Source organism: Hyperolius riggenbachi, chromosome 7 (assembly GCF_040937935.1).
Source record: "Hyperolius riggenbachi isolate aHypRig1 chromosome 7, aHypRig1.pri, whole genome shotgun sequence".
Lineage (NCBI taxonomy): Eukaryota > Metazoa > Chordata > Amphibia > Anura > Hyperoliidae > Hyperolius > Hyperolius riggenbachi.
The window spans coordinates 180,371,531-180,384,326 of NC_090652.1; the positions used below are offsets into that span (position 1 = coordinate 180,371,531).

The following is a 12,796-nucleotide window of genomic DNA, read 5'->3' on the forward strand; positions in this document are numbered from 1 at the left end:
AGAGATGTAGGGACCCCATCTTTGGAATCCAAGACTATCAATATGTCTTCTACCTGCATGAGACATTTCGTGAGATTCAGACTTTGCTAACGGCCATTGCTGCGATTTATGTACGTCACCATCACTACCATTGAAATAGCCCAAATAAACAGGTTTTTGTGACCCTAGGCTATGACCTCTTTGGCCTAGGGGCCCGAAACTCACCAGTAATGTTCCCCCTAAGGGTCCCTACAATGCTAGAAAATTTGGTACTGGTGAGTAATTGCCCTTTGAAAAGATGTGAGATTTTGGAACTGTAAATAGGAGGCCCAATGAAAGCCTATGGGGGATTTTACCAAATTTGGAGCCCTGTAACTCTGGTTTGCAGAGATGTAGGGACCCCATCTTTGGAGCCCAAGTCTAACAATATGTCTTCTACCTGCATGAGACATTTTGTGAGATTCAGACCTTGCTAACGGCCATTGCTGCGATTTATGTACGTCAGACTCGCCACCATTGAAATTGCCCAAATAAACAGGTTTTGTGACCCTAGGCTATGACCTCTTCGGCCTAGGACTGCATTGAACGCGACCCACGCATTGTGCGCATTCTGGACAACACCAATTACTGGGTTTATACCCTTCTGGATCCACGGTACAAACACAATGTTCCAAAACTGCTTGAAGAAAGAGCCAGACAGGTCAAAATGGAAGAATACCAGCAGGCCCTTGTGGAGACTTTAGAGAGGAGATTGACATCCTCCCCCTCCTCTAGCCAGTTGTACGCCGACAGACTGACTTCCGCAAACCCAGGACGACCAGGAGGGCAGCAAACAACACAAGCCGCAGCTAGTGCCCAAAAGGGAATGGTATCGGCAGTGTCCTTGGAGTGGGAAAATTTTCTGACACCCATGCAGCAGCACACAGAACAGCAAGCGTGCAGATCCACCTCCAACACCGATCGCCTGGAGAAGATGGTCAAGGACTACATGTCAGATGGCGTAGCTGTGTTGAACAATCCATCTGCACCCTTCAACTATTGGGTATCGAAGCTAGACACCTGGCACAAACTGGCAATGTACGCAATAGAGGTGCTGGCTTGCCCGGCAGCCAGCGTTATGTCGGAACGCTGTTTCAGTGCTGCCGGAGGCATCGTCACAGATCGGCGGCGTATCCGCCTCTCCACAGAAAATGCAGACCGTCTGACTCAAATTAAAATGAATCAATCCTGGATTGGAAACGACTACGCAACACTCCCGGACCCCAACCAAGTAACATGAACAATGAACATCTGTGATGGGTTAGCGTTTCCGGTCCCTGTTTATTGAACCACTCATCTGTATTACATTTATGACTGCATGGCGACAAAATGCAAATTGCTATCCGCACGCTTCTTGTCCTCATGCAAGGCCTGGGTTGTTGTGTCTCAAAGCGTGGCCTTCTCCTCCTGCGCCACCCTCCTCCTGTTCCATCACGTGTGCTGCTGCTGGGTTAGCGTTACCGGTCCCTTTTCCTGGAACCTCTTATATGTATTACATTTATGACTGCATGCCGACAAAAAGCATGTTACCTGTGCAAAGAAAACAGACATTTCCCGCATTTAAAAGACATTTAAAAGACAGTTTTCCCTTTGAAACTTTAAAATCGATTTTCTCAAAAACTATAAGCTCTTTTTGCTAAAAAATTTTTTCCTCTTGTACCCACTCCCAAGGTGCACATACCCTGTAAATGTGGGGTATGTAGCATATAAGGAGGCTTTACAAAGCACGAAAGTTCGGGTCCCCATTGACTTCCATTATGTTCGGAGTTCGGCCATGTTCGGCCCGAACCCGAACATCTAGAGGTTCGCCCAACACTACACGTGACCCGTTCGGCCAATCACAGCGCTAGCCGAACGTTCGGGTAACGTTCGGCCATGCGCTCTTAGTTCGGCCATATGGCCGAACAGTTTGGCCGAACACCGTCAGGTGTTCTGCAGAACCGAACAGTGGCGAACACTGTTCGCCCAACACTACTCACCATGAGCTATCCAGGTATTTCATAAAGGTATAGAATGACCCTTAAATCAGTTCACCCAACAACGTGTCACCAGGTACTTATCCAGTATGAAGTAACAGGTAAGAGCACAATACTTAACCATGCTCTACTTCCTTTGGGGCTAGTTAGTTCTAACAAGCCTTTGGCAACACCAACAGGTACTTTTGAAGGTTCCTGAATTCAATGGCAATTCTTAAAAGTACTACTCAGTTTGAAGAACATATAGGTTGGTATCAAGAGATAAAAGTGCAATGCATTTGTTTCCCACTGGTACTTGCCAGAGATATACTATCTGGCATGGTCAATGTGCCAAGCTATTAGGGGTTGGAAGGGTGAATAATGCAGACCCCACCTGTCCTTCAAATGTCCTATTCAGGATAAAAACAAATTCCCAAATTAACTATACAACTCCACAATTAACTATAAAAACAAATATTACTTCTTACCTTCATACCAGGGATACCAGGAAATCCGGGAGCACCATTTATACCTATAGGTCCCTGTAAAATTAAACAGCAAAATGCATTAGTAATCTAACATTCGAAGTTCATTGGTTCTGAGTTTGTATGTACTTCATGGAAATTACAGCATGCTTATTTCAAATAAACAAAAATAATATGGGGTAAAATAAAAAAAGAACAACATTCTTGACGAAAACGCACATAAGATTACTGAGATGTATGCAATGCAGTTTATGTAGTGAGCTGCACAAACTGCATTACACAAACATGCATCATTTACATTGCCTCTTATTCATGGAACGTACGTGGTGCACGCTTTACAGCGAGTTACACAATTTGTTTTACTCCCTATGTAAATTGCATTAAACCCAGTAATCTTGACCTTTGCTGTCTGCACACATTGAGATTACCGTTGTTTTGAGAATTTTATCCATAGATTTGGTTATTTGGTTAATGGAAAATGATTTTTTTTTTCATCATCAGCTCACTCAGGGATCCATCCGAGTACAGCATCAGCTCCTGAGTCCTGACTCTTCACTCTTAACTGATTCACTGATTCATTCAGTTCCTCTCTCTCTGCTACTGGTAATTGCTTGGATGTAGAGTGTAGCAGCCAGGCATGCACTGCCCCCCAGGCTGCCTTTTATTCAGTGATTTAGGACTGGTCCTGTGTCTGGTGTATTCAGGTTTGTTGTTGTAAGGCAATGTGAAACACTTGGCTAGCTGATAAAAGTGCAATTAGAGGGCAGGCAAGCTGGTAAATATACACAGCATGATGCAGAGGAGGGTCCGTGGGAAAAAAAATCTGTCTTGTCTCTCCTAATTGTTAAAATGACTGCATGTGCAGATAAGGTGTTAAACAGGTTGAAAAGTTTTGACAGTCCCTAGTCTCCAGGGGGGCTGCTTTCTGACTTGTGTGAGAGACTGGGACAGCAGTCCTATTACCGGCAACTAGCCTCTGTGTATTGTGGGACTGCAACACAGATTAGCTCTCTGCTTCATCTCCGGCTATTCTCAGTCTCATTCCACTCCTCCTCTCTCTGGGCTAGTGCACGACAAAATCGCAATAGCAATCTCTAGCAATTTGCGAATGCGACTTTGTGAAGTGATTTTTTAAAGAATCGCTCCAATAAATGATACCTGCAGCATGTTTGCGAGTTTGAAAAAAATCACAACGCTGCTGTGGGAACACACTCATAGGGTAACATTAGCCCAGCGCTTTTCAAATTGCTGTAAATTTGAAAAGCGCTCAGAAACACTCTTGGTGTGCACCCAGCACTAGGGAAAGAGGGAAACAAAGGTGAATGAAGGAGGCCCTTCATTCACCTTTGTTTCCCTCTTTCCCTAGTGCTGGGTGTTTGTGTCTTCTAAGCTAAATAAAAGTGCAATCCTGGTGAGGCAAATATCTTCTTCCCTCTCTTTCAGCTTTTCTCTCCTCATAATTTCTCCGCATAAGGGCTCAGACACAGGGACGGATCTAGATCAAGTTGCCCCAAGTTGCACCTGGGGCAAGGTCAGGTCAGACACACTATAAGGTAGTGAAAACAGGGATTAGTAGAGATGGTGGTGAAGGGGAGGACATAGGTAGGTGTGTGTGTGTGTGTGTGTGTGTGTGTGTGTGTGTGTAGGGGGGGGTGGATTGGCCTTGAGGGAATTACAGTGGACATACTACTGTTGACTTGACAGCCGATCGACTGACCGTTTTGATATTAGTGAATCGGATAATACATTTTGGGTGGAAATCGGTTGAATGTATCAATCTGAGATGTTGGGAAATCTCGGGCCAATGTGGTTGTCAGGTGTGATAATCATGGCATGTGATAACCACGAATTATAGACAAGACGGAAACCCCGGCCGTTGTCTCTCAAAATGTATTGTGCCCCCCTGATGTCTGTACTTTACCTGTCACACTGTTCACAGAGTGTCCTTGCTGTATTTCCGCATTGGCACTCCACCTGATTACTGGCATATACGACATGGGGTGAATGTATGACATAATTTGGGCTGAGGCTGCCATGATAACGGGCCTCGAGTCTGTGTTTCCCCCCCAGGCCAAAAGGTCCCAGTCCTCCCCTGGTAGCAGCATAGTGTGCGTGTGTGTATAGTGTATGCCTACTGTGTGCTGTGTATAGTGTGCTGTGTATGGTGTGTGCGTGTGTATAGTATAGTGTAGTGTGTGTGTGTGTGTGTGTGTGTGTAGTGTGTGTGTGTGTGTAGTGTGTGTGCGTGTGTATAGTGTGTGCGTGTGTATAGTGTGTGCGTGTGTATAGTGTGTGTGCGTGTGTATAGTGTGTGTGCGTGTGTATAGTGTGTGTGCGTGTGTATAGTGTGTGTGCGTGTGTATAGTGTGTGCGCGTGTGTATAGTGTGTGCGAGTGTGTATAGTGTGTGCGCGTGTGTACTGTGCATGTCTATAGTGTGTGTGTGTGTACTGTGTGTGTGTATAGTGTGTGTGTTGTGTGCGGTGTGTGTGTGTGTGTGTGTATATATAGTGTGTGTGCGCGTGTGTATAGTTTGGTGTGTGCGTGTGTGTATAGTGTGTGTGTGTGTGTGTGTGTGTGTGTGTATATAGTGTGTGTGGTGTGTGTGGTGTGTGTATAGTGTATGTATAGTGTGTGTGGTGTGTGTGTATATATAGTGTGTGTGTGTGTGTGTGTGTGTGTGTGTGTGTGTGTGTGTGTAGTGTGTGTGTGTGTGTGTGTGTGTGTGTGTAGTGTGTGTGGTGTGTGTGTGTGTAGTGTGTGTGGTGTGTGTGTGTATAGTGTGTGTGGTGTGTGTGTGTGTGTGTGTGTGTGTGTGTGTGTGTGTGTGTGTGTGTGTGTGTGTGTGTGTGTGTGTGTGTGTGTGTGTGTGTGTGTGTGTGTGTGTGTGTGTGTGTGTGTGTGTGTGGTGTGTGTGAGTGCATGCCGCAATAAGTATATTTTATGGTGAAACGCTCTGCAGAATTACAACTATTTTCTGGTGAATGTAAGACTAAGGAAGCAGGAGGAAATAAATTATATATAAAAGTACAAATTTTATTAATGACCAAAATACAAACACACATATATGTAAATCTATTTAAAATTGACCAGAACACACAGGTGGGCCACCATGTCTAGGCCAGATGGAAAAATGTAGGGGATCCCCTAAAAAAATATTGATAGTGCGCAATCCATCAAATATCTTAATGCAAAAAAGGGGGAAGTGACTCCTAGCAGGTAACATTAAAACAAAAGACCTTGGAGAGAAATATATCATTGGTTTTAAAGGCCAAGTGTCCAGGACCTAAATGTGAAAAAAAAAAAACAAAAAAAAAAAAAAAAAAAAAAAAAAACATCCTAGTAGAAGAGCACAGGTGTATCAGATACTGGCTGTGTTGCTGCAATGTTTCATTGGTTTTAAGGGCCAAGTGTCCAGGACCTAAATGGAAAAATACTTCCTAGTAGAAAAGCACAGGTGTATCAGATACTGGCTGTGTTGCTGCAATGTTTCATTGGTTTTAAGGGCCAAGTGTTCAGGACCTAAATGGGAAAAGACATCCTAGTAGAAAAAGCACAGGTGTATCAGATTCCGGCTGTGTTGCTATAATATTTCCAGTGATTTGCAGGATCAAAAGGCTGAATAACGGCTGACAGAGAGACTCAATCCATCACAATAGGTGGTCTTACTGCATATGTTATCACAAAATAATTGATGTGCAGGTCCACAGGTCAGGCAAGCTGTCTCATTTATGAGCTATAACATAGCTTTTTTTTTTTTTTTTTTTTTTTTATTCACAGCAAGCCTGACACATCCGCAAGCCCCAGGAGCAACAAGCAATTCACCAGAGTTAGTGCCCCAATCAGAAGCACATTCTGAGACAGATTCACAGGCAAGTGTTTAAACCACAGACATATGCAGGTACAGATGGTGTGATATTAAAGTTGATATAGTTCATTCATGGAACAGTCCGCCAGGGTCATCCCTTCAGCAGCATCAACTTGATATAGACAAACTCAAAATTCCAGCAAACAACAGCATATAGCAGCATATAGGTGCATCCTAGGAAGCTGTTTCAATGATCATATGGTAAACAGTGGTTACTCCATAGGAGGCTGTTTTCAAGTCACCAGTAGAAATGCATATCATTGAGGTATACTCATCTGAGTAGCTGGTCACTGCAAAGTACATCCACAGGAGCCCATGTGCTGCCACCACAAGTGTGTCTGGTCACAAAGAGAGCCTTAGAGGCCAACCGGTTTCACTGGTGAGATTACCAGCATCATCAGGGCAGGCTCAGAAGTTTTGCTGCCTGTGGGAGAGAGGAGCCGGCCTAAAATGGCACTGGGCGGCCAGAGGATGCTACCACGCCCCCCCATGACCACTCCCACCCCACCATCACAGGATGCAGGTGGTGAGTGAGAGGTGGAGGCAGAGGCGTGATGCATCCAATCCTCCGCATGTACGCACAGCGTTCCCCCCGCGTCCGCATGCGGTGATGCGGATCAAAGGAGGGAACGCATATATGCGTACAAGTGCACGCACAGCGTTTCCTTCGCGTCCGCAACCGCCAAGCGGATCAAGTAGGAGGGAACGCGTATATGCGTACGACTGTACGCGACCCACAGAGACCCCCAACAGGGCCGCTATGGAAATGTGGCTGACGCAAAAGGGCTCCGGGAACGCTGAGGGGCACGGACTATTAAGACCCCACCCCCTGATCGATGGTAAGGAGAAAGGGTGGCCCGGCTGTCCCGCAGGCGGGGCCCCGGGTCCCCTGGGCCGCCCAGTCGCCATCACCGCCGGAGCGCCACCATAGCCGCGGCCAAGTGTGCCCAGGGGCAACAGGAAACGGGGCAGGGGGGGAGGGGAGGGCCACGGGGGGGAGGAGGACAGGGAAGGCCCACAGGCAGGCCACGGGCCAGCAGGCATTAGCCCAATATATGGTCCATGTCAAGCCAAAGACTGGGCCGACCCCGAGCACCCCCCCAGGGCACATCGATCCCCCACCAACCCCACCCCACATCCAGGACCACCAGCAAGTGCGGCGCGCCGGGGGGGCCATAGTTACCACCTCCCACAGGATCAGCAAAGTCATCGAAAAAAGTTACATATTGAAAAAAACATAATATAATAATGCAAAAATATTTCCATTAATAATAAATCCCTAATAGCTATATATAATTAAGTAATCATAAGCAAAAAAATAGAATACGAAAGTAAAATGAAATAATAATAAATAAACTGTTGTCCTGCCGATAGGGGACCAAACGAGAGGAGACCAAGGACAAAGTGGAGCAACGGGGGGCCACGCCAACCCGCCAACCCACCAACCACCATCAAGGAAGTGTCAAAGATCATATCTAAATTAGATGGCATAAAAGGTTTTAAATCAAAAAAATATATAAGGGTCGGGAAAAGACCTGGTTCTGGCGCAAAAAGGCCGCCAGCTTAAGCACAGCAAAAGGAAAATATGAAGATTCATCCTTAGAAATTGAACAAAAATAATGAAAAATAGAGAACATATGGCCATGAGCCAGAGCACTGCTGTCACAGAAATGGGGCGAAATCAATACCTTCATTAAGGCCCGGTGTCCGAAAGGCCTTAAGTTTGTAAATCCAGAAGGCCTCACATTGGAGGAGTCTCCCGTCCCAGTCCCCTCCCCGTGGGTCCCGGTGTACCCTATCCAAGCCAAAGAATCGAATTTTCCTGGGGTTACCCCCCTGGCAAATTGCGAAGTGTCGGGCTACAGGTGTCTGGTGTCCCTCCTGGATACCATAAGTGTGTTCATAAATACGTCTGTTAAGGGATCTGCCAGTCTTGCCCACATAAAAGGCCCCACAGGGGCAGAGGAGGAGATAAATTATCCCCTCCGTCTCACAGTTAACATAATGTCTGGTAGTTAATACAACGTCTCTCATCACAAGGGGGCACTGTTTACCGACATAGATGTACCTGCATTGGTTACAGGAATGACATGGGTAAGTGCCCAGAACTGTGCAATTACATAATTTGGTTTTGCCTCTACCTGAGTAGTGGCTACGTGTCAAGGTATCACCTATGGTGGTGGCCCGCCTGTAGGTAACAGAGGGCTCCCTCGGAACAAAGGGGGCAACACGCTGGTTGCCCGTGAGAACATGCCAGTGTTTCTGAAGTAGGGCGCGGACCTGAAAGTGATGATCATTGTATTTGGTAATGAAGGAAAGACCCCTATCTAGTTCATTTCGAGACTTTTGTCCCGATGATTGATTGTATAGGAGAGTAGATCTAGGGGTATCGCAAGCTCGATGATAGGCTTTCTTTAGGTATTTTTTGGGATAACCGCGAGCCCTAAATCGTTGCTGTAAATCATTAGCTTGGGCATGGAAGTTCCTGTCATCAGAGCAGTTCCGTCGGGCTCTCAAATATTGCCCGACAGGAATACTGCGTATCTGGTGTGTGGGATGAAAACTTCTTGCATGAAGCAAGGAGTTAGCTGCTGTGGGTTTTCTATAAAGATCCGTCTGTAATACTCCCTGGTCGTTGACAGAAATCATAATGTCCAAAAACGGGATACTGTGAGTATCCATAGTCATGGTAAATTTGAGGTTGAAAACATTATTATTTAGCAAATTGACCAGATCAAACATCTGTTGTTGTGTTCCTGTCCAGATTAAAAATATATCATCGATATAACGATGCCAGGTAAGTACATGCCCCAAAAGATCACTCAGGTTCGCATCTGAAAAAAATACATCGTTCCCATTCCCCCAGGTACAGGCATGCATAGGACGGGGCACAGGTGGTCTCCATCGCTGTGCCCTGCACCTGGAGGAAATGGGAGGAGTCAAACAAAAAATAATTGTTCTTGAGAATAAACTCCAATAGCCTTAATAAAAACATATTATGAGGAATGGCATCAATGGGAAGGGTCGTCAAAACCGATCTGATCGTCTCAAGTCCCTCAGTGTGAGGGATACTGGAATAGAGGGCCTCGACGTCAAGGGTGACAAGCCAGGCACCAGTAGGGATGCTAATATCATCTAAAATGGTAAGTAGATGAGTCGTATCACGTACGTAAGAAGGTAATGCCCTCACATGGGGCTGTAAATGCGCATCCACATATCGACTTGCATTTTCAGTCAAAGAGGCACACCCAGATATAATGGGGCGTCCAGGGGGGTCTGTAGTGGACTTATGTGTCTTTGGGAGGGCATAAAAAGTTGGAATTCTAGGATTGGGATTCCACAAGAAACGATAAATCCTTTTGGAAATAATGCCTATCGACAAGGCATCTCCCAATATATCCTGAAAGTTTTGATGGCTGGCTTGCATCCTCGACGCCGAGACCCTCTCATACCACTCAGTATTGTTCAAAATGTTGTAACACATCCGTTCATATTGGCATGTACTCATGACAACCACATTGCCCCCCTTGTCCGAGGGTTTGACCACCAAATCTGGGGCTGAGGATAAGTCCTGTAACGCCCTACGTTGATCAGGGGTGAGGTTAGAAGGGCAACCCCTGCCTGTGGGCAAAAGTTCCAAATCCTTCATTACAGATTGTGCAAATACCTGTAAGCTTGATATCGAGGACAAGGCTGGGAAGAATTTAGATTTAGGTCTAAGTTTCATTGTATTGGGTCGTTCAATCACAGAGTCTCCTGAGACAGAGGGACTTGGTGGATCAGGGGGGACACTGGAGAATGCCTGTAGATCCATAAGATCTCTAAGGATCTGCTGATCCTGAGTATTATTGACCAATGGAGAGAAATGATCCTCTCCAGATGTATTTGCATAGCGTATTTTCAAAGCCACACGTCTGCAAAATAAGTGAAGATCCTTGACCAACTCAAACTTATCCAGATCAGCTGTAATTGAAAAGCCCAATCCAAGACTGAGCACGGTAATATGATGTTCATTTAATTCAAAGTCTGAGATATTGATAATTTGCTTTTGCATCGTCTCCAAAGAAATCCCCTGTGATCCCCCTAGTGAGATTTGCCCTGCTTGGTCTGTGGCCCGTTTGTCCTTTTTCTCTTTGTGTTTGTGGGTGCCCCCTTTGTTTCTCGTGTCTTGCGGGTCCAATCCTAAAAAAAGACGATGAAGATGAACCATGTGATGGGGAGCTATCCCCCAGTGAGGTGTGTGCATCAGACTGTGGAATACTGGAGGACAGTGACTCCGAAGAAGAGGATGCTGAAGGAGCATCCTTCCTCTTATTTGAAAAGATGTCAAAATGTGCTTGAGAAATATAAGGTGCACCATACTTAAGGTATTGTGATTTGTGAAGGGTGAGCAAATCAGATTGTGAGTCGGTACTCTGAAGAGAGGACAGAGAGGAACCCTTAGGCCGGTTGGGCACAGGTGTTGGTTTGGGGGGATGGGGATTCCTGGGTTTAGGGCCAGCAGGTAGACGTGGTGTAATGGGATTGGGATTGGGGTGAGGGTGAGGGCGAGGATCCCTCCGAGGTCTGGTGTTAGTCCATCTGTAGGCTTGTCCCATAGCGTAGGCCAAACGATCTCGTTCAAATTTTCTTTCTTTGATATCCACTATATTTCTATTATAGCCTTCTAAATGTTTTTTCAATTTTTCTTTTCTCTGCTGGAGAAATGGGTGTTCTCTGAGGGGCTCCAATTTACTATCAAATTCCTTGATCTGAGTATCAATGGCCGTAATTTCAATTTGATGTAACTCGATCATTAATGTCATCATGACCTTGGAGCATCCCTCAAAGTTATTTTCCCATCTCTCCTTAAAGGAAGGTGTAATCTGCTTAGATTGGGGAAAAATTTGTACTCTCATACCCATAGGTGCAAATTTTGCTTTAATGTATTTGTTCAGATAAGTGATATCCCACCATTTCTTAGACTTGCTCTCATATAGTTTTTGTAATTTAAAAAAATAGTGTGAAATTTCCACTTCAATTTTACGAGTAGTCTGCGCAGTGTCACTTTCGGCCTGGATGCGCTCCACCAAGTCGTCCCAACCCAGTGAGGTGGCCATGGCCCCCGCCGCCCCACAGCCTCCCACCGATGCCCCCCCCCCCCACGGCAGGACAAACCAAAATCACAGAAATTAATAAAAAAAGAGAAAATCACCAAAATAATCAACATTTGACCCAATGGATATAAAGGTGCTGCCACCCGACTATAACACAATTTAGACAAATGGGTCCTAAAAATTCCTATCACAGATAATCCTCCACAAGTCTGAGACTTCTCAATATGATCAATGTAAGACTAAGGAAGCAGGAGGAAATAAATTATATATAAAAGTACAAATTTTATTAATGACCAAAATACAAACACACATATATGTAAATCTATTTAAAATTGACCAGAACACACAGGTGGGCCACCATGTCTAGGCCAGATGGAAAAATGTAGGGGATCCCCTAAAAAAATATTGATAGTGCGCAATCCATCAAATATCTTAATGCAAAAAAGGGGGAAGCGACTCCTAGCAGGTAACATTGAAACAAAAGACCTTGGAGAGAAATATATCATTGGTTTTAAAGGCCAAGTGTCCAGGACCTAAATGGAAAAAAAAAAAAAAACATCCTAGTAGAAGAGCACAGGTGTATCAGATACTGGCTGTGTTGCTGCAATGTTTCATTGGTTTTAAGGGCCAAGTGTCCAGGACCTAAATGGAAAAATACTTCCTAGTAGAAAAGCACAGGTGTATCAGATACTGGCTGTGTTGCTGCAATGTGTTGCTGCAATGTTTCATTGGTTTTAAGGGCCAAGTGTCCAGGACCTAAATGGGAAAAGACATCCTAGTAGAAAAAGCACAGGTGTATCAGATTCCGGCTGTGTTGCTATAATATTTCCAGTGATTTGCAGGATCAAAAGGCTGAATAACGGCTGACAGAGAGACTCAATCCATCACAACAGGTGGTCTTGCTGCATATGTTATCACAAAATAATTGATGTGCAGGTCCACAGGTCAGGCAAGCTGTCTCATTTATGAGCTATAACAATGGCCAGGTGCACAGAGGTAGATTGATAGGCACACACTGTATGTGGCAAGCACTTCGGGCTAGTAAACAAAATTTTTTTTTTTTTTTTTTTTTTTTTATTCACAGCAAGCCTGACACATCCGCAAGCCCCAGGAGCAACAAGCAATTCACCAGAGTTAGTGCCCCAACTTGCACTTGTACGCATATATGCGTTCCCTCCTTTGATCCGCATCACCGCATGCGGACGCGGGGGGAACGCTGTGCGTACATGCGGAGGATTGGATGCATCACGCCTCTGCCTCCACCTCTCACTCACCACCTGCATCCTGTGATGGTGGGGTGGGAGTGGTCATGGGGGGGCGTGGTAGCATCCTCTGGCCGCCCAGTGCCATTTTAGGCCGGCTCCTCTCTCCCACA

The 12,796-nt window shown here is 45.4% G+C and overlaps 1 protein-coding gene across 1 annotated transcript in view; it reads right to left on the minus strand.

Moving 5' to 3' along the window:
• The window catches only part of COL5A2 (collagen type V alpha 2 chain), a 1,703,177-nt gene that overhangs the window by 809,575 nt on the left and 880,806 nt on the right, over nucleotides 1–12,796 (minus strand). Inside the window, exon 16 of the mRNA XM_068247348.1 lies at nucleotides 2,462–2,515. Within this exon, the coding sequence (XP_068103449.1) occupies nucleotides 2,462–2,515 (54 nt within the window). The remainder of the gene's footprint in view (nucleotides 1–2,461; nucleotides 2,516–12,796) is intronic.